The sequence below is a fragment of the Vanessa tameamea genome, chromosome 5, assembly GCF_037043105.1.
Source record: "Vanessa tameamea isolate UH-Manoa-2023 chromosome 5, ilVanTame1 primary haplotype, whole genome shotgun sequence".
NCBI classification, from domain to species: Eukaryota; Metazoa; Arthropoda; class Insecta; order Lepidoptera; family Nymphalidae; genus Vanessa; species Vanessa tameamea.
In genome coordinates this window covers 4523910-4543173 of record NC_087313.1, presented here as the reverse complement: position 1 = coordinate 4543173, position 19264 = coordinate 4523910, and the positions used below count along the sequence as shown (strand labels likewise).

General features: G+C 30.1%; 5 protein-coding genes across 7 annotated transcripts; 2 read left to right on the top strand and 3 right to left on the bottom strand.

Moving 5' to 3' along the window:
* Positions 1-468: 468 nt before the first annotated feature.
* LOC113392446 (serine-rich adhesin for platelets-like) lies at positions 469-10790 on the top strand. The gene is made up of 11 exons (XM_026628883.2): positions 469-664; positions 759-969; positions 1097-1220; positions 1389-1930; positions 2383-2726; positions 2808-2918; positions 4178-4796; positions 4878-4905; positions 5702-5832; positions 6281-6314; positions 6701-10790. Exons 1-11 carry the CDS (start codon positions 596-598, stop codon positions 10665-10667), a joined length of 6180 nt encoding a protein of 2059 aa, XP_026484668.2. The 5' UTR covers positions 469-595; the 3' UTR covers positions 10668-10790.
* Positions 10791-11529: 739 nt separating this feature from the next.
* LOC113392472 (HIG1 domain family member 1A, mitochondrial-like) lies at positions 11530-13344 on the bottom strand. The gene is made up of 3 exons (XM_026628923.2): positions 13186-13344; positions 12877-12984; positions 11530-12508 (listed from the first exon to the last, which is right to left on the bottom strand). Exons 2-3 carry the CDS (start codon positions 12965-12967, stop codon positions 12318-12320), a joined length of 282 nt encoding a protein of 93 aa, XP_026484708.1. The 5' UTR covers positions 12968-12984; positions 13186-13344; the 3' UTR covers positions 11530-12317.
* Positions 13345-14090: 746 nt separating this feature from the next.
* Positions 14091-15759, bottom strand: LOC113392463 (beta carbonic anhydrase 1). Its single transcript, XM_026628912.2, has 5 exons — positions 15585-15759; positions 15128-15212; positions 14836-15023; positions 14545-14733; positions 14091-14471 (listed from the first exon to the last, which is right to left on the bottom strand). The coding sequence occupies exons 1-5, from the start codon at positions 15675-15677 to the stop codon at positions 14262-14264; spliced, it is 765 nt and encodes a 254-aa protein (XP_026484697.1). The 5' UTR covers positions 15678-15759; the 3' UTR covers positions 14091-14261.
* LOC113392457 (serine/threonine-protein phosphatase 2A activator-like) lies at positions 15380-17334 on the top strand. Of its 3 annotated transcripts, none has more exons than XM_026628902.2 (2): positions 15380-15566; positions 16029-17334. In XM_026628902.2, the coding sequence occupies exon 2, from the start codon at positions 16029-16031 to the stop codon at positions 17010-17012; it is 984 nt and encodes a 327-aa protein (XP_026484687.1). In that variant the 5' UTR covers positions 15380-15566; the 3' UTR covers positions 17013-17334. The 3 variants fall into 3 exon arrangements, with proteins under 3 accessions (XP_026484687.1, XP_064076930.1, XP_026484688.1); XM_064220860.1 differs by having other exon boundaries at positions 15429-15449; XM_026628903.2 differs by lacking the exon at positions 15380-15566 and adding an exon at positions 15678-15811.
* Positions 16851-18808, bottom strand: LOC113392471 (HIG1 domain family member 1A, mitochondrial-like). Its single transcript, XM_026628922.2, has 2 exons — positions 18652-18808; positions 16851-17921 (listed from the first exon to the last, which is right to left on the bottom strand). The coding sequence occupies exons 1-2, from the start codon at positions 18743-18745 to the stop codon at positions 17725-17727; spliced, it is 291 nt and encodes a 96-aa protein (XP_026484707.1). The 5' UTR covers positions 18746-18808; the 3' UTR covers positions 16851-17724.
* Positions 18809-19264: the final 456 nt, after the last annotated feature.

The window sequence follows — 19264 nt, the reverse complement described above, 5'->3', positions numbered from 1 at the left end:
AAATGAACCAGAATCGTAGTTTAAATAAAGATATATTAATGAAGAAATGTTTGTAGTGCACAATGCTCACAGTAGAGCTATTTGAAAAATATATATACCGTATACATTATTGTAAATATTATTTTAGATGAAATTGTCATTTGTCAATAACTGATTCGGTACCAACGATTGGGATTGTTGTACGTACAAAAGGAGAGCATTTTTACTATGTTTAGCTATGAATTATAATGTTCTGAATTAATATATTTGTGCTTTAGTATTTAACTTTTTTTTACAAAATTTTAATGATTGAAATTAAAGGTTGATGAAATATTCAAATATTATGTCTTCAAACAACATTTTTCTCTTTACTTATAGGTGTACTACCAGGTGTCATAAAATCCAGATAAAATGTAATTTTTTAAAAAAGTTAGTGTCAATTTTGACATACATCTGACATTAGAGTACGTTTGAGTTTTGTTATGTTTAAAATTTTACAACATGACAGTTCACTTGAGTACAAGTCAACGATCTGATTAATATTGTTAGCAATTTTTTAAAAACGTTAGTAGTCAAATATTTCGCTTAAATTTTGTTCAAATGAGCAGCTGTTGCTATGACTTCCGAAATTGACGTCTTGCAAACAAATGAATTCTTGCGAAGACGGAAATTGAGACTTCAACAGGTTAGAGGTTTTATATCGTCAACGTTTTTTACAAAACTTGTCTGTTTCGTTGCCACTTTTTGTTTTTATATTAATTTACTTTGTTTGTTTTTAGGTTAGGGAACAATCAAAAGATATTGCAAAGAGAATTAGACAACGCGCAAAAGTAGAAAAGTCGCGGCACATAACAGATATTGACTCTAAAAAGGAGCAAGAATATTTTGAATGTCAAGAGAAATTAGTGAAACGTTTAGAATTACTGTACTCCAAGGGCTTGCAGAATGTCGGAGCTAGTCACAAAAAAGCAATAGAAGTTTGTCAACCAGGTAAAGACTTATTTAGTTAAAATCTACATCAATGTTATTATGTAAATTATTCTAAACAAAAAGAAGTTTAACTGTAATAATTATAATAAATATAAAATACTTTTATCTTTTAATTATTGTCTTATAGATTTAATAGAGAAGACAGACCCTTCTAAGTTACGTGGAAAAGAAGCCACTGCAGAAGTCAGAAAAAGAAAACAAGAAAAACTAGATGAACAAAAAAAGCTCTTGGATAGGAAGTTAAAAGCAAGGTTGGTATGAATACTTTATCATAAACTAGAAGATTAAAAAACATATACTTTTTTAACTTAAAAATATAAAAAAAGTTCAAGTGTTCAGTTTTCCAAGCATTGTTTAGTAAAATGAGTAAAAAATTTATACATACACATATTTTCAAAATTTAATTACAATAATTTCAGAGAGGCGGCAAATGAAATAAGTCGAGAGAAATCTTCTATTATCGCGAAGAATATAACAAAACAGACAAAGAGAACTGACAATCTACAAAGTAAATCCGCAAGTTGTATGAATGAGATAAATGACAAAGTATTTGATGGAAATGTAAATTCTAAAAAAGGCAATCTAGATGTATCAAAAGTGGATATGGCAACACAATGGGAATCCGAAGAGTTGCCAAATGAATGGGAACCCAATATACCAGCATTATCATTACCAAAAGATGAAACTGTTCCAGACACAATTGTACAAACAGATAAATCGGACAAAAATAAAAGACCCAATTTATTTGCATTGAGTGATGAGATGCCGTCTAGTCTACGTGGAGGTCTATCTAGTGTGCCCGAAGAAACAGTTCCTTTAAAGACTACTCTGAATCTTGTATCTGATTATTTGCAAAATAGAAATTTGCGATTGAGGCAATCTGAACCATTAAAAAAACCAACTGATGATTTGCAAAGCATTAAACAGACAATCCTACGCACTAGAGCATCGAGAGCAGATGGTAGTGTATTTGATAGTATTTGTCAAGTGTTAGATGAGCAAGTTATTCCAGTCCCTTCCTGGCAAGCTGAAGAAAACATTGGTTTTTGTAATCACCATTTTAAACCTAATCCTTATCCTAATAAATGCCTTTCAATATTTCCAAAAAATATGCATGCTTCTCCATTATCAAAACGAAAGCATTTACATACGAAACAAGAGCCTAAACTGTCCTCTAGAAGTAATAACCTTTCTCGTGGAACAGAGACAGGTGAAAATTACTCTAAGAATGATTATTTTATGTAAAAAAAAATCAAATCATAATCATATATTCACTTGAGTAATTTAATATTAGATTGTTTATAATATTTGAAGTATCTAGCAACACTAGTATGTATATATTCTGTAGAATGCACACTCAAATATATTTTTGAATAGAATGAATGAGAATGAATACTAATAAAGTAGTAAAAGTTTCAGGTAACAAAGAGAAGTCTTATAGATCAACTGATCCTGAGATAGCAATAACTAGAAAGAAATCTATATCTGTCTATAATCACAATACAAGGGATATAATGGATGTACCATATGGCAAAGAAGAATTTGTTTCTCATCACATGAAAACTGACGAGGATGCATATGCCCAAGCTCTTCAAGAAACGGCTAGTGCTAGTAATATGGAAAAAGAACAACATAACAAAAGACAACAGGATATGAGAAATAAAGTTGCCGCTACAAAACAGAATGTTGACAAAGAATACAGAGACACTTTAGCTTTTTTAAACTCGCTTCCAAAAGACAATGGCTTAAAACCTATAGTATGTATTAATTGTAATAACAACACTTGCATTCATATTATTCTGATTGAAATTGTAATTCTTGAATTTATTTTGTTGCAGAAGATGACATATATGGATGATCAGAGGCAACAATTACAAAAGGACAAAAATCAAAGGAAATTACAGTTAGAGTTCAAAAAAATTGAAAAGGAATGTCAAAAAAATTGCAAGGTAAATGACAAAATCAAAATAAAATATTCTTTATTCAAGTAGGTAATAAAAAAAACACTAGTATAATCATTTTACAGTGTTAAATTAAAGCTACCACCGGTTCGGAAAGTAGATTTTACCAAAAATAACCGGCGGAAAGTAGATTCTACCAAAAGAATCAGTGAGAAAGCCAGTAGTTACTCTTTTCCACCCTTTTAATTACAGAGTATGTCAGTAAAGTAAATTTTTAAATATTCTACCTATAAATGAATAAATACCAAGTCCATGCTTTTTTATCTTTAATCTTGTATTGAAATTAATCAATATGCATTTTTTATCAACGTTTTTTTGACTTGAGTTTTCTATTTTTTAATAAGCGAAGCTGAATGTAACTGCGGAATATTATAATAAGAACAAATACTGTGCCCCAGGAAGGGTGTATTTACTTTGCAAAGTCGGAAACTAGGTGTTATAAGTTTACTTTTCCTGTCTAATGATCATCATTGTTTCTTTTTAAAATATGCAAAAAGTCGAAGGATCGACCCCGACCCCTTGGGCTTTTGTCGTCCCCACTCCATACAATACAAGTAAATCCTTAATTAATTTGGGACATTGGTACTATTCTCGTCAGTGTAAACTAAGTGACGTTGAGTATTAAAAGAATTTCTAAGTAAATCTGTGAAACCAAATGAACTCAATCGGTCTAGAGTGTATGTAAATATAAGGCTTTATGTAGCTCTAATATAATTGAGTGTCACTCTGAATATTTGCTGATATGGGTAAAATATGCCCTGATGTAAGGTATTCAATGAACCTTTAATGATAAAACAAGTCCATGGTTTGCGAGAAATGTAAATGTAAGAGATAGAATAGAATATTGAATGTCAGCAAGTCTTTATTTTAGCTTTGCAGGTTTGTTTTACGACATGAATTCAAGTGAAGCCTTGTCATTAATATTTCGGTAACTATTATTAATGCTATGTAGTTGACTGAATATTTTTTATCAGACCCAAATGTTATTACATAATATAATTAAAGGGAATGCAATTTATTAGGAACCAATATGTTCTATGATTGTTGTCGCCCGCGTCTTCGCTCACGTTTTAAGGGTTGCTCAAGTGTTAGACATAAAAAGTAGTTTATATCCTTCTTTGGAGAAGTTTCCTTTATACAAAATTTCATCAATTTCGTTTTGGATTTGGAACAGACGGATAGATAGACAGTGTACACTTTCGCATTTATAATATTAGTATAGATTATTTCAATTAATCTTTTTTAAGCATAACAAGAGAAAGTCAACAGTATTAGAAAGAAGTAGAAGTAAGTCAAAATCGCCAGTGACCACTGATGAGAAACAAAGAAGAGATTTTGAATATTCCTGGATGCCGGTACCTGAGAGTGATGGCAATTTTGCTATTCATACAATCCCAACCACGACGAAGAATAAATCGGGCAATACAGTTAAATTTAGTGAACCTAACAGCTACCACGAGTACAGGTCGAGGCACAAACACACTCCACCAACAAAAGATAACAGCAATGATAAACATGGGAAGAAAATCGTCGAAACTGTTATCGTTCAGCAAAATAGTAATGGATCAGAAGATAGTGAAAACTCTGTAGCTTCTGAAACCAGCTCTGTCGAAAATTTAAGTCTTGAGAGAGACAAAAATGTATCTCATCTCGATTCAAAACTAAGAGATGCAGATAGAATCATAATCTACAAAATTTTGGATTCAAGAAATAAAAGAAGCAAAATTAAAAAATCTGAAGGTTTAATTAATAATAAAAAAAATTCAAATCCTACTAAAAACTGTTCGGAAAAACAGAAATCGGTAAATTTAGAACAAAATATTCATAATATACATAAAGATGTTTCTTTTGAGCAAGTCAAAGAAGGTGGGTTAAGTTAATTAAAATATTAAATGATTATATTAAATTTTACTGCTTCAATGAAACTCAAATTCAATTGTTTTCTAGGTGTCTACAAAGGTGTCAATAGTGAAGGGTGAGTAATATAATTTATTTATTAAAGTCTATGATACATATGATAATGTCTTCTTGACTGATTTTGGGCTACGGCTGCCACTCTCAAAGGGGAAAAGCTAATTGTAGACAATAGTACAATAGACAATAGACTGATGGGGCAGCCATAAGTGTAATATACCTTATATACTTTGGCGTTTTAATGATATACTCAATGATATAATATTAATAAATATTTAACACAGTATCAAATATTTTCCATCATACCCCCAAATAATTCCTTTCTACTCTAGACTTGCACACGACTACTTCTATTGCACAAATAATGTGGATGTGTGGGGGATGTCTGAGCGTAAATGTTGGTGGTAATTTATTTGATTTAAATTTTTCTTTTTTCATATTTTTGTTGTCTCAGTAAAATTGTAAAACCCGTTAGAATATAATCTGTCTCTCGAGATTGCTAACTGTCGAAAGATTGGGAACCGTAACATCTGCTTACAATTTAACTCTTTATTTTTCGGTAGATTATAATCTAGCGAAAATAATTAAAGTTTTAAAAATTAATTATAAAAACTCTTACCGAAATACAATTTCGATCGAAATTGATGATTTTTTATTTTGAGCTAAATCACCGTTTACAATATTTCGGCAGTTTAAAATCTCGCGAAATAGATTAAAAAACGTGATATATATATAAATAAGCAGGATCCTTGAATACATCTTAATCTTACTCCTATAAGTCCAAATCCTTAAATCTGGGAGGTAATTCGTAGTTTTTTTTTGTTAAGTATTTTGTTTATATAAAATTATTATTTCAGGGATAACATTACTTCAATGTACTTTTCAAAAGACGGTGAAGCCAATGTATGTGGAAATCAAAATAGCCAAAGTGACAAACTCGATCGGTCTCATTGTTGTGGAAAAACGATTTCAAAGACAAATGATAGAGGTATTAGAAAATATTACATTGAGATATATTAAAAAATATATATGTATGTTACATTACTAATTGAGACAGTTAAAGAGAGGATATTAACAAAATTGACTTAGATCTAAAGGGAATTTAAAAGTCTAGGCCAATTCATAAACTTACTTTTTTTTTGTCTCGAGTTTAGCATTCAATATCGACGGTTCAAGTTTCAACAATTTAATTCCTAACATCATAACAGTAGTGGTTGCAGTATGCTACTATTATCTTTTGTAATGTTGTTGAACTAATAATTTATTAATTGACAATTTACTTTGAACACCCTTGAAACATATGTAAATAAATTTTACATACTAGTTTTAATAGTATCGATATCAGTCTACAAGAGTCAGTACATTCGTTCGGATAAATAATTTAATTATAAATTTTCGTGTAACATCTAAGGGAATATATATTTTTTTATTTACAGAATTTCAAAACGAATGTGGTGATACCGTGTTGAGGTTAGTTGGTTCGAAGATTATATATAAATTGAAAGTTTGGTGTATTAAAAAATAACTCTTACCCGCGACTTCGCTCGCGTTTTAAGGGTTTGCCGTCAGGTATTAGGTATTATCAGCTTAAAAAGTAGGCCTTCCTTGGGATTCAAGGTTACTTAATACCAAACTTCATCAAATTCAATTCAATGGTTTTGCCGTGAAAGAGTAGACAAAGTTCTTTTCGCATTTATAATATTACTATAAATGTGTAAATTATAATGAATTGTAAAGTGTGTAATAACTAAAATCTAAGTTATTATATACAAATAATTTAATCAAGTAATCTATAAATATTTATTTATTATTCAGTGTACTTTAAATAATTATTTTATATCATGTGACTCTTTCAGAACAACAAAGACAAATGTCAATTGCTATTGCGGAAAGAAGAGCAAAGAGAACAGTTTGTTAATACAGTCATCTGCAGCTACGTCATCAGTCTCTTTTAAGACTGCACCTAATGATAAAGCTAATAATGTTAATCATGACAGTGGATTAATTAAACTAATAGATGATGGGGGAAATGAAGCTGGTAAATTCTACATTGGTGCTTCTGGCTTTATAAAAGATGATAACTATGAAGTTATTATCCAATTGAGAAAGAAAGATGGCGAAAAGGTAAACAATCAGGAAAATAAAAATGTTGCTGTCCCTGATACTTTGTCTGAAGTATTTAATGCATTATCAACACTTGAGAATAAACAAGTTACAGAAGATGGGGGTAATTTAGATCAGTTATCAAATAACAACGAAGAAAATACAGGATCTGCATTATCTTCTAATGTGACGAAAAATACTGAAACAAAAAATGTAGTTGAAGCTACGATACAAAATGTCGAGAATCAGTCATTAAGCAAAGAAGAAAGTGCAACAGCAGCTACAGAAACAGTAACTAAATCACAAATTAGTAACACGTGTGAAAAAGCAGTACACACTTCTTTCGAAGATACTTATGCTATTCCAATCTATGTACCTAAAACTGATCCTATATCAAGGCCAGCCACCTCTACATATACGCAAACTTCATTTAACTCATCCATGCAACGACCAGTGTTTATGCACATGAGTTCCTCTACGTCTACCGCCTATATGAGTCCACCTGAATTAGTATTACCAAAATTTTTAAAACAAGGTAACACAATGACCCATGAAGATATGTTTGAATCTGAAAATACTGTCAATCAATCCGATCCACAGTATGAAATAATAGGCGAAGATTGTAACGTATATGAAGAATGTAGGTGCAAACGTTGTGTTAGTGTTGAAGAAAATACAGCTTGCGTTTTAAATCTGAAGAAAAAAAATACAAATAATACTCCACCTAATACTGCACGAAGTAACGACGGTACTAGGTTAGCAAGTGCTTTGAAAAAAACAAAAAAATTAAATTGTAAATGCCATAAATGTAAATGCAACAGTCAATTGAAGTTATGTAAGTCTCATAGAAAAATAACAAAAAGTGAAAATACTAACTCAACAATGGAAAATTTTAATACAAATAAAAAGGTAGAATCGGCTAGGTCTCAAAAGCCAACTGTCAATATTAAAGAAAAGGAAGATAATAAAATTAATCCTGTAGTTAAAACATATGTCAAAAAACTATTAGCTCTAAATAGAGAGGGTTTAAAAGCAGTTGAAATAATGAATCAAGATTGCAGTGTCGCGTCAACACCAGGTAGTTCAATTATAAATGCACCGAGCAACAAGGATAAAAAACACGGCTCCACAGAAACTTTAGACAATAAAATATCACTTGAACAGATAAAAAATGTTCTTAAGCAGCAGATTCTTAAAGAAAATCTCGATCAGTGTCAAAAAAGTATTAAATCTACCAATGTGAAAACTACTGAAAGTCAAACGGAAAAAAATCCTAAGCAATCAAGAATTGTAAAGAAAAAATTAGTACATAAAGTAAAAACATTAAATATATCGCGGCAGCTACTAAACAAAAAGAAAACTGAGTTTCGGCGTCCCATATACGATTCAAAAATTATTACGTCGACTTCTTCATCTACACGGGAAGAATTAAAAGTACTTTGTGTAGATAATAAGAAGTCTAAACCACGATGTAGAAGTTCTCCTACACCCAGATCATTTAGGAACTCAGATTATAAAAATAGTACCAGTTCTGATATAGGTGACCCCAATGATAAGAAAAATTTTAATCAGTTCAAATCAGTTGCCAAGAATTGGACTGCACAAATAAATAAAAATAATCATATAAACAACTATGACTCAATAAATACAAATTCTAATCAACAACAAAACAAAACAAGTAGACAATTAAACTTAAGAACACAGCAACTAAAACCATCATATATTTCATCAGACTCCGAAAATCCTAGTGTTGTATTAAAACACCTAACAGAACCACAATCCCCGATAAATTTATCAACACAAACAAACAGAAGTATTGATGTTGAAACAAATTTTATGAAAGTTGCAGAGAATAAACTGCAAAATATGGAAAAAATTGCAGATTTAACTGAAAAATGTACTAAACGATTGTCAAACCTAGCAAAAGTTTTAGAAGAAGTAAGAAGAAATAAATCATTAGTTTATAGTCAAATATCCACGTCCGATTCAGCATCAGAATCTGAACAAAAATCGGACAAAAATGAACACGCAGAAACACCTATTCCTTATAAACATGTTATAATTCAAAATAAAGCAACAGAACCGTCTTTTTCGTCGCTAACAATTCCATTAAATTTAGATGAAAAAAAGTTATATACAAAAGATTCTGCAGAATACACACCCTTCTTAAATGACATTCCTAAACCAGTAAGTTTTATTATCACTTCAAATGAATATATTCCTTCAAATGATAAAATAACTCACGTAAAAAATACAACTACAGAAGGCGAGGGCGTAAAAATTAGAGGTAGACCGCCCCCAGCATTATCACGTATTAATCTTAAAAATGGGCAAGAAATATGCATTACTCCTCACGAGCTATCCACTGTCATCGAAGTAGATTCTCCTATGAGTTTTAAACTTAAAAACCAATCTTCTCGACCTGACACAAAATTTGAGGAGCCTGACAAATCAAATCAAATATCTGATGAGACTGACAATCAAAATAAAATCAATGTGACTAATACTTCCGTGAATATAAAAGAAGCGCGGGTTGATCCAGACTTGTTACAAAGCAATTTAACTGCGTCTAAGAATCAGGCTAAAGTTTCTACAGACTCCTCCGACGATTCTAAAATACAAACAATGGATATAAATCGTTTTAATGATATTATGTTAAAACCTTTTATTAGTCTCCAAGAATATGCCAAGCAATGTAATATTGGACTAGAAGAGGGGTCAAATATTGAAGATGTTATAAACTATGATCCTGTAAATGAAGAGTTAAGTTCCCTTCATTCTGATGGTAGTTTACCTGACGTAATAGCTGAATTATTGAAAAGAAATATTATTAGTGAACCGTTTAAGTTCGACACTGGTTCCAACGGTAATTCTACGACTTTGTCATCTGAATCAACATTATCTATATTGGCTTTGTCGAAAACGAGGAAGGATAAGAAGAAAACCGGGATGTTAATAAAAAATAAGGAAAATATAGCAGATACATCCGAAACATTAAGTATATCATCTAATCCTGATTTAGAGTATGCATTCCAGAAGCTGGGAATGGGCTGGGCTTCCTCTACTTTAAAAAAGACAAAGGAGCGTTTAGCTTTGTCTTCTTCGTCTAATACTTCTAGTTCAAGTATGGCCCAATTTAAAATAAAAAGCTTTAGCCAAGTTATGCCTACTTTAACAACTGACTCCACCTCGTCTTTGCTGGATATCTCAAAAGATCATGAAAGAAAAAATATTCAGTCGCCAGGGAAAAATGTAAAAGATAACTATAAAAATGCCATACAGCAAACTTCGTTAACAAATTCGATGACCGTAAAAGAATTTCTAACAAATGAATTAGCTAAAAAAATTACTTTTAGCAACAAGTTCACTAGAAAAGAAGCAGATGAAGAATTTGTTTCATTGTATGAGACCAATATGCCTGAAGATATGAAGCGAACTAATATTGAAATACAAGAAGATGACGCTCAATCGACTGTTGTTAGTAATACAAGAGCACGTACTTCAACTCCAGTACAGATATTTAAATCTACGACATACAATTCTACTTCGAGTACCAGTACTTCTAATGGATTATTCAGTAATGCTGATGACTTGTCATCTGTTAAGGTGACCTCGACCTCCATGCGTAATCATTCCACATCCGACAAGGATGATTTAACTATTCCTAATTACAGTTTAAAAACGAGGAAAGAATTATCAGATTTTAGTAAAAGTGACTGATTGTGATATTGCAGTTATTTATTTTTTTGTGCAACTATGAATTTTTATATAAATCTTTTAATGGCATGTTACTTAAAATTGTTGTGATTTTTTTAATGTATTAATAATAAAATATATGCTATATTTACAATTTCTTTTTTTCTGATAAATAATATTAAAAAGAGAATAAACGCTTATACGCTATAATTTACGCTTTACCAATATAAACACAACGTTTAAACTATGAATACGAAGCTATTAAGTCCAGTTAATTAAAGACCTACATATGTCTCTGCGTTTTTGCGTTACAACACTTAAAATTAAAAGCGATATTATATTATTTGCTCATGTCTGCTTCTAAAGCTGATGATCAAAACAAAGAGAATTTGTGAGGCTACTATACAAGGCTCTCCATCATCATGGGATGTAGTTGTGAAAAATAAAAATAAGCTCTACTAGGTCATTTGCGCTTCCACCGATTGCTTATCTAACATGGATTATATAGAAAGAAAGAAATGTTTATTTAGGACACGGCACAATTATACCTTATACACCTAATTTAACGAAGCAGAAGCTACTTTACTAGCAGACCACTTTTCTTCGCTCAACAAACAATAACATTAATCGATTCAGGTCTGCACTGCAAAAAAACTTGAAAAAACACTAGTACTAAAGTTTACATTAGAAAATTCGCTCGCCAGCCATCACGTTAGTCGGTTTGAAATCTCACTCTTAAAATGAACTTAATCATTTATGACTATTTAATTGAGTGAGTTTTTATTTTAATGTTTTTAACCGTGGCGCTTAATATAGTCTTCAGATGTCAATGAAAATCTAATTTTTACCCACATGAAAAGTATTAGCAGTCAAATAAAACCAAAGCTTTGATGTCATCAAATTTTACTTGTATTAAATACATCGAAACTTACCGGAATACAATTTAGAAAATAAAAATTAAATAAAAACAGAATTTTACTCTTTAGCTGCTGAAAACTTGCAGAAAATGAATTCTTTTGTTTTGTTTTGCATGTCATATCAATCCAATAGCACAATGAAGTAATTGTGTTATTAAGATGGTGTAATTTACAACAGTGGTTAGCTCAAACTTGGTATATAATTATAAATTAAACTCAAAAATAACTATTGTTTTTTTATGTTACATCTGCTATATTATTGTTTTAGTTTCATTTGATACTGAAAGAAAAAAGATGTGAGATTATCTAATTATTAATATTATTCAGCTTGATCCATTCTGAATGTAACTAAGTTGCTAGTTTTTGGACTTTACATTAAAGAAATAAAGTTTTTTTCAGTTTCCATATACATATGGATATTTGATATACCTCAATAAAATTAAATATAGATGGAAAACATTTAATAAATATTTTCTTACTTAGTTACAGTAGCTTAACAAACCATTTAAGAATTTTTTTTATTTCATGGATTATATACATTCAATAATGATCACTGTTTACATACTAACATCACAAAACAAAATTAGTTCCTACTTAATAAATTAACTTAAACATAAGTTAAACAATAGCCAAATAACATTTTGTGTCTGACATAAAGAATTGAGATTAAATAGAGATTTTAAAATTCCCTGCAACAATACTGGAACATTCACCAATGAAAGCAACTACATTTTCTATGTGAGAATTTTGCTAAAAGTTATTGCTTTTTTTCATCTTTAAGTAAATATCTTTGGGCCATTGAATATCCAATGCCAACTGTAAGTGCGGCTACAACAGTTCCCTGGGCTGCAACTCTGAGCTGCATTAGAAATACACTTGTGCTCATTTTACCTCGGTGTTTGAATTGGTAGGCTCCATAGCTACATACACCTATCAACCCTATGATACCTGAAAAATAATATTTCCACATTAATTTTATATACTCCAATATATCTAATTTTGTTAAACACAAACTAAAAAAATATACTTTATAAAAAAAAATTTAAAAAAACCTTTGGAAAAAAGAATTAAGATGTTTTGTTCTTTGTGCCTACTCATACCACAACACCCACTACTCTTGCCCTTCAAACCACAACATGCTTAAGGATTGCTTTTTTTGCAGTAGAATATGTAACGAATAGGTGGTGCCTACCTAGACTGGCTTGTACAAAGCCTAACAACCAAGGAAACCTACTTTTACATTAATTGTCAGTAAGGTTCTTTTCAAGGAAACGAGAAAATTGACTTGGGATATGTTTATGAATTAGTTATGTTACCTATTATCATAAAGGGCGAATCCTTTGATTTTCTTGCAAAACGCTCAGCTTGAGATTCATCACTATAGTCAAAAACTTTTTCTGGATTCATTGTGAGGTTTGAAATCACTAGAAATAATTAAAATGATTAAATATTGAGTAATGGATGATAAAATGATAATTATTTGGTTAAAAGACATTACATAACTTAAAGAAAAATTATTATGAAAATCATCTCTATAACATGATCTAATATTTAAATTATCTAAGTTGAACGAAATAAAACAATTTTCGAATACTATTCATGATAAATTAAAAAAAATCAGTTACCTCTTAAATCAAATTATTATAAATAACTTCCAAGGTACTTTATTATATAATTTTTAAAAATTTCCCTAACATTGCATCACAATTTTGTATAACCTTGTCCACACTTCACATTTCACACACCATTATATTCTAGTATTCTATTGACTTTGACATTAAACTTCTTCAATTTTGTCTTCTGACACTTGACGGTCAAATGTCAATATTTTGTGTAAGGTTGTACATAACAACATTTTTGATCACTTTTCATTTAATCTCAATAATATTACTTGTTTTGTTTTCTTAGCACTTTGTAGATCGCCTATCAAACATTTTGTTTTGCATTTAATATTGTAAGCACACTAAAGATGTAATTTTATCCTGAAGACACATTTGATAAATTTTTACAAGAGTGTGGTAGTTTTACAATAATATCCGCGTATGCTGGTAATGGTATAAGAGTCACTTAATATGTGAAAAAATGATGTGCAAATTCTGCCTAATCGATGATGATGCGTATTGTTATAACTTGTGCTACATAATTATATATTTAGAAACGATAGAACAACGATTATAAGTGGTAATTAAATTTAATAATTTAGTTACTTTGTAAATAAAACTTTAATTATTTAAATTACATCAGAGAGTATTGTATTGTGTGTCCTCTCCTCTAAAAACAATGACTCGATTTTTTAGACATACATATAGATTTCGCTTGTATGTTATGTAGGCAATATGTCTAGAGATACAATTTCATAGCATGTGTTTAAAATGCATTATTTATGATTATTTAGTTAAAAAAACCCTTTTCTTAATAAATTACTAACCCTAAAATCTTAAAAACTTGTAAAAAGCATAAAAAAATAAAAAAGAAACACTTATGTTAGATTATTACTAATTCCTAAAACAGTTTACACTAAATCGGTATATTTTATAAATTAAACATCCAAATTTAAATGTTTAATTTGGTATCACAATAAAATATAAATAATTTAGTAGAAATATATAACAAATTTCAAAAAAATATCTTGGTCCCATCCGCTGGTGGTGATATAATTACTTAAGCAATAAATGTACTTAGAATCATAGTATTATAATTGTTATGAGTAATATCTTCGGATTTCAGCTAAAATAATTTCGTAGCTTGATTCATCTATTATAAGAAATCGTTTAGCTCTTCGGCTAAAGTAATATATATCTCCAGTGTAAATATCAAACCATAAGGCATGAATATGTAAATCATGTCTTTCTAAGCGTTTTTTTAACATTCCATATGATGCGATGTTTTGTAATTGCTGTAAAGTGTTGACCTAAAATTTAAACATCGCGTTATTTTGTTGAATATCATAAAAAATAGCTTAAAAAAAAATATAAAAATTGCACCTGTGACAATTTGTCTTCGATACAAAAATTATTTTCAGGATCGATATAAGCTACAAACTTTCTCTGCGGAGTCTCAGCAGAAAATAATATAGGTTTATCAAAATTTCCTTTAACATCTAAGAATTTATCTAAACTTGACTTTCCATGAGTACAAAGCCAAGATTTAAGTGGTGAGATTCTTCTTTGTTCCTGTGAAAATAGCCTTATGATATACTAAATCGTAATTGTACTCAGTGTAACATATTTTTAATTAATAAAATAATTTGTATGACTACATATTAAAATACTCACTAGACTCGATTCTTCGTCACTTTTTAATTTGTAAAGAAGATTCATCGCCTTACAGTCACTGTGGCCGCAAACAATTACATGCTTAACATCATTTAAAACACAACTAAGCTCTAAACCTGCTGGTTCACAACTTGTCATCTCATCTACAAAAGCTTGAGAATGTGGTATGAGATTTCCGGCATTCCTCACTGCAAGAAATAAAATGATTACAAAATTTATCACATGAATTAAATATTTATAATAAATACGCAGGGACATATATGCAATTTGTTTATTAATTAAATATACAAACCAACGAACATATCACCAACAGATGTTTCCGTAAATCTTGTGGGAATCATTCTACTGTCCATACAACTATAAAATATAGCTTTTGGCTTAAAAAAGCAAAAACAGTATTAATAAAAACATAGGAAAACAGTTCACAGTACTTAAATAAAAGCTAAGTATTTTTTTAAGTAGTTTTGTTTTACATTTTATTTTTGATGTGTTGTAATAATTGATAGGTACATTTTATCGTTAATTGGACCGTACTTTGTATTTCATTTTCAATATTATGACATTCACTTGTCAAGTTTATGTCACAGTGAATGATTTCACAATTGTATTTTTAGGTACCTATGTACTATTAAATTAATTCATCCTCAAATTATAGAAGGCTCACGCTTTCCAAATTGATTCTGAACGATTTATATATGATATATCTACAAGTTTAATATAAAATAATAAAGGTTAGTTTGTCTACATACCACAGGATTGTCCCGAACTTGTTCAAACTGTTTAACCATGCTTGCTCTGTCTAAGACACGATATCTCATAATTCCTCTTAAAATTCTATCCATTTTTTTAATAAAATTAGCCTTACTTGGCTATAATTACGTCGGGAAATAGGAAGTTCGAGCATGTGTCCAGTTTAGTTTTGACGTTTCTGACCTTCATTAGCTAAGCTTATCGCAGTCGCCGTTGAATCGTTGAAGTATAGAAATAATGTAGAACGCGTAATTATTAGGCGGAGGGAGATAAACGGTCTAAATTGTTTATCTCTCGATTACAATCTTGTTCTATGTTTATCAAATGAATATTTGATATTTTTGATTAACTAACATAGTAACATTTTAAATAAGAGATTTATTAAAAATTAATTTAAAATTAATCAAATGTTTTAAAACTGTTATGATATTAATTATTCACAGATGAATACAGAGAGTGTGATTGGTGATGGTAAAATGGAGAAACTAGGTCCCACACTTCCTATTAATCACCGCTTCTTAGAACCAGAGAAGGCAGTCAAAACAATAACAGACATGGCTATTTGGGAAAAGTCCGAAGCTTATATGGAATACACAGGTTTTATTGCCACTCTGAATGAAGCAATCAAAGGAAAGCCATTGTCAGTTGACTGTAAAATTTCAAATAATGTCTCAAAATTTATTAATTTATTAGAAAAAATTGATGAACTCATAGATGAGTTTCCACCAGTTGAACAGCCACAACGATTCGGTAACACTGCATTCAGAGATTGGCTGGCCAAGGTTAAAATAAGTTCTACTCAATTACTCCAGGAAGTTCTGGAACCTCAACTGCATTTAGCCATACCAGAGATAAAAGTGTATTTAGAAGAAAGCTTTGGTAATGCAACCAGAATTGACTATGGAACGGGACATGAAATGTCCTTTGTAATGTTCCTCTGTTGCTTATACAAAATTGGTTTCTTTGATTCTGAAGATAAAGTGGCTACTGTATTTTTTATATTTAATAAATACCTGCAAATTGCAAGAAGGTTACAACAGACATATAGGATGGAGCCAGCTGGCAGTCATGGTGTGTGGAGCTTGGATGATTATCAATTTGTTCCTTTTATATGGGGAAGCTCACAATTAATAAACCAGCCGAGAATTTATCCACCTGTGAAGTTTCTGGAAGATGATATTATTGATAAATTTGCAGATGAATACATGTTTCTCTCGTGTATTAAATATATTAAAGAGGTTAAAAAAGGCCCTTTTGCAGAGCACTCTAACCAGCTGTGGAGTATAAGTGCAGTTGGATCCTGGACTAAAATCAATCAGGGTTTGATCAAAATGTACAAAAAAGAAATTCTCGCCAAGTTCCCAGTTATACAGCATGTTATGTTTGGTTCACTTCTTCCAATACGTAGATTTCCAATCCAGCAATAAAAAAATATGCCTCTTACTTTATTTGTAGTCTAGATTCAATATTTAAGACTTAATTATATATTTCTCATCTCTTTGTCATAAAGAAGCCAGTAATGGAGTATTAAGTATTAATATTATTTATTTCCAATATGAGTATCTTAATACATGAAGTATTGGTTTTATTGAATTAAAAAATGTGATATTAAATTATAAATTTATTCCTTAGATTAGTGAGCTGTGATTGATTCATCAAATATAGTTTTTGGTTGTCTTACAATGCTTGCTTTACTATACTTGATATATAATTAAAATTGTATTTTAAATAAATATAATGTGTATGTGATTACTTATTATGTTTTATTTTTTCTTAAATTTAAAATAAAAAAATTGACACAAAACTTAGATATTCATTTAAAAAAAAACAAAATACAGACATATTATATAATTTATTTTACTTAACGAAAGATATAATTTCTGTGGCTTAAATATTTACCTAAATGACTGAATAAGTAGTAATTTTAAACTTAACTTTTTAAAATGTAAAAATTCTGTAGATGTTATTATTGCACATTTTGTATGTACATTACTAGTTTGACAAAAAATTTTAATAAGCAAGTTATTTTCTTATTCGAATATACAATACTTTAATAAATATACTACGTTTATTCAAAAAAAGATTATAGGAATTTTAATCCTGCGCGGTATTAAATATATTACTTTAATAGTATAGTTTTTAATTTTCATGAACTGCTTTTGGTTTGTTGAAGTGATTATTATAGAGAGTGTAAGCCATGCCAGCGGTGAGGGCGCCCACAACGAGACCCTGAGATATGACACGGAATTGCATCAAATAGACACTGGTACTCATGGTACCTCGATTTTTGAAAGCGTAGCCGCCATATCCGACTGCGGTTGCGAGACCAGCTAATCCTATGAAAAGAAACAAAGAAATTTAGTATAAGTAATCAATTGCTAAGTACAGGAAAATTTACCACACGAAAGAAGTTTAGATTTAGTTAATTAAATTAAAGGAGCTTAAGGGGGATAGCATGGTGAAATTGTCCCCGGCAAATATTTAAACGTTACTATGAGATTATATAGGTAGAATTGAATTACCAACATCCGGAAAGGTTCAGATGTGTAACGTTTCTGAGAAAATCAAAATTTATTTAATAATAAAAAATATACCTTATAGAACAAAAAACGTATTTTTAGAAAATAACACAGACTTAAATGCATTTTTTAGTATATATGTGGTACATGTCATGAACAACATAATGCATACATAAATTAATATTGCTTTAATTAATATTACGATCTGCGTTAACTTCGCACGAGTACCTACACTAATGATTTAAGCCTGTTTTAATACCTACGCGTATTTTAGTAGAAACGACGTATCAATTTATCTTAATTTCTCACCGCTTCGTGTAACGGTGTAAGTGGCTGTAGTTTTTGAAAAAAAAAAGCGGGGAAAGTTGTCAGAACCGATAGAAATGTGATTACCTACGGCTGAACGTGAAAAATTCTTATCGTAGTATCGTCGTTAGTAGGTTAAATGCCTGTCTGAACTTTTAAACTTTTCTAGATCCGACCCTTAACATACAAAAGGATTAGATGCACACGAAAGGATTTGATAGTAAACTACATTTTAACTTACCAATTACCATAAAGGGGGATTCTTTAGATTTTCTCGCTAACTTTTCGGCATGTGTTTCTTCGTGGTAATCAAAAACTGGTTTCTCTTGAGCCATGATTATTTTAATAGACCCTAAAATTTAAATATTTAGTTAGTGACTACTAAGAGCACGAAAGAATTGAATTTCCTTAAAACAATAGGAGAAGTTTAATGAATAAGTGGTACATTAAAAGTATTTATATTCATTGGAGTTAAATCATAAAAAAAATATGTACTTATTGTTAACGATACAAATTATGAGATATCATATAGTGGTGCTTAGCATACTGAAGTACCTAAATTTTTGTGATCTCTTATATTATTTTACTATAATCAATTAAAATATTGTCTATCAATATACATAACGACAGTACATTTCATACGCCCATATGTAGTTACCAAACAACACACCAAAGTAGTAGTTAATCATTGACTTATTTGATTTAACTTAGTTGCATAAGAATTGTTACCATTAAGGGGACTACATGAGCTAAATGCAAGTTTTATAATGCAACAAAGTATATGATCCAATGCAGTAAACCAAATGAAAAAAATATATGATAATCTTCAGGATACATGCTAGTTGTTATTTTGA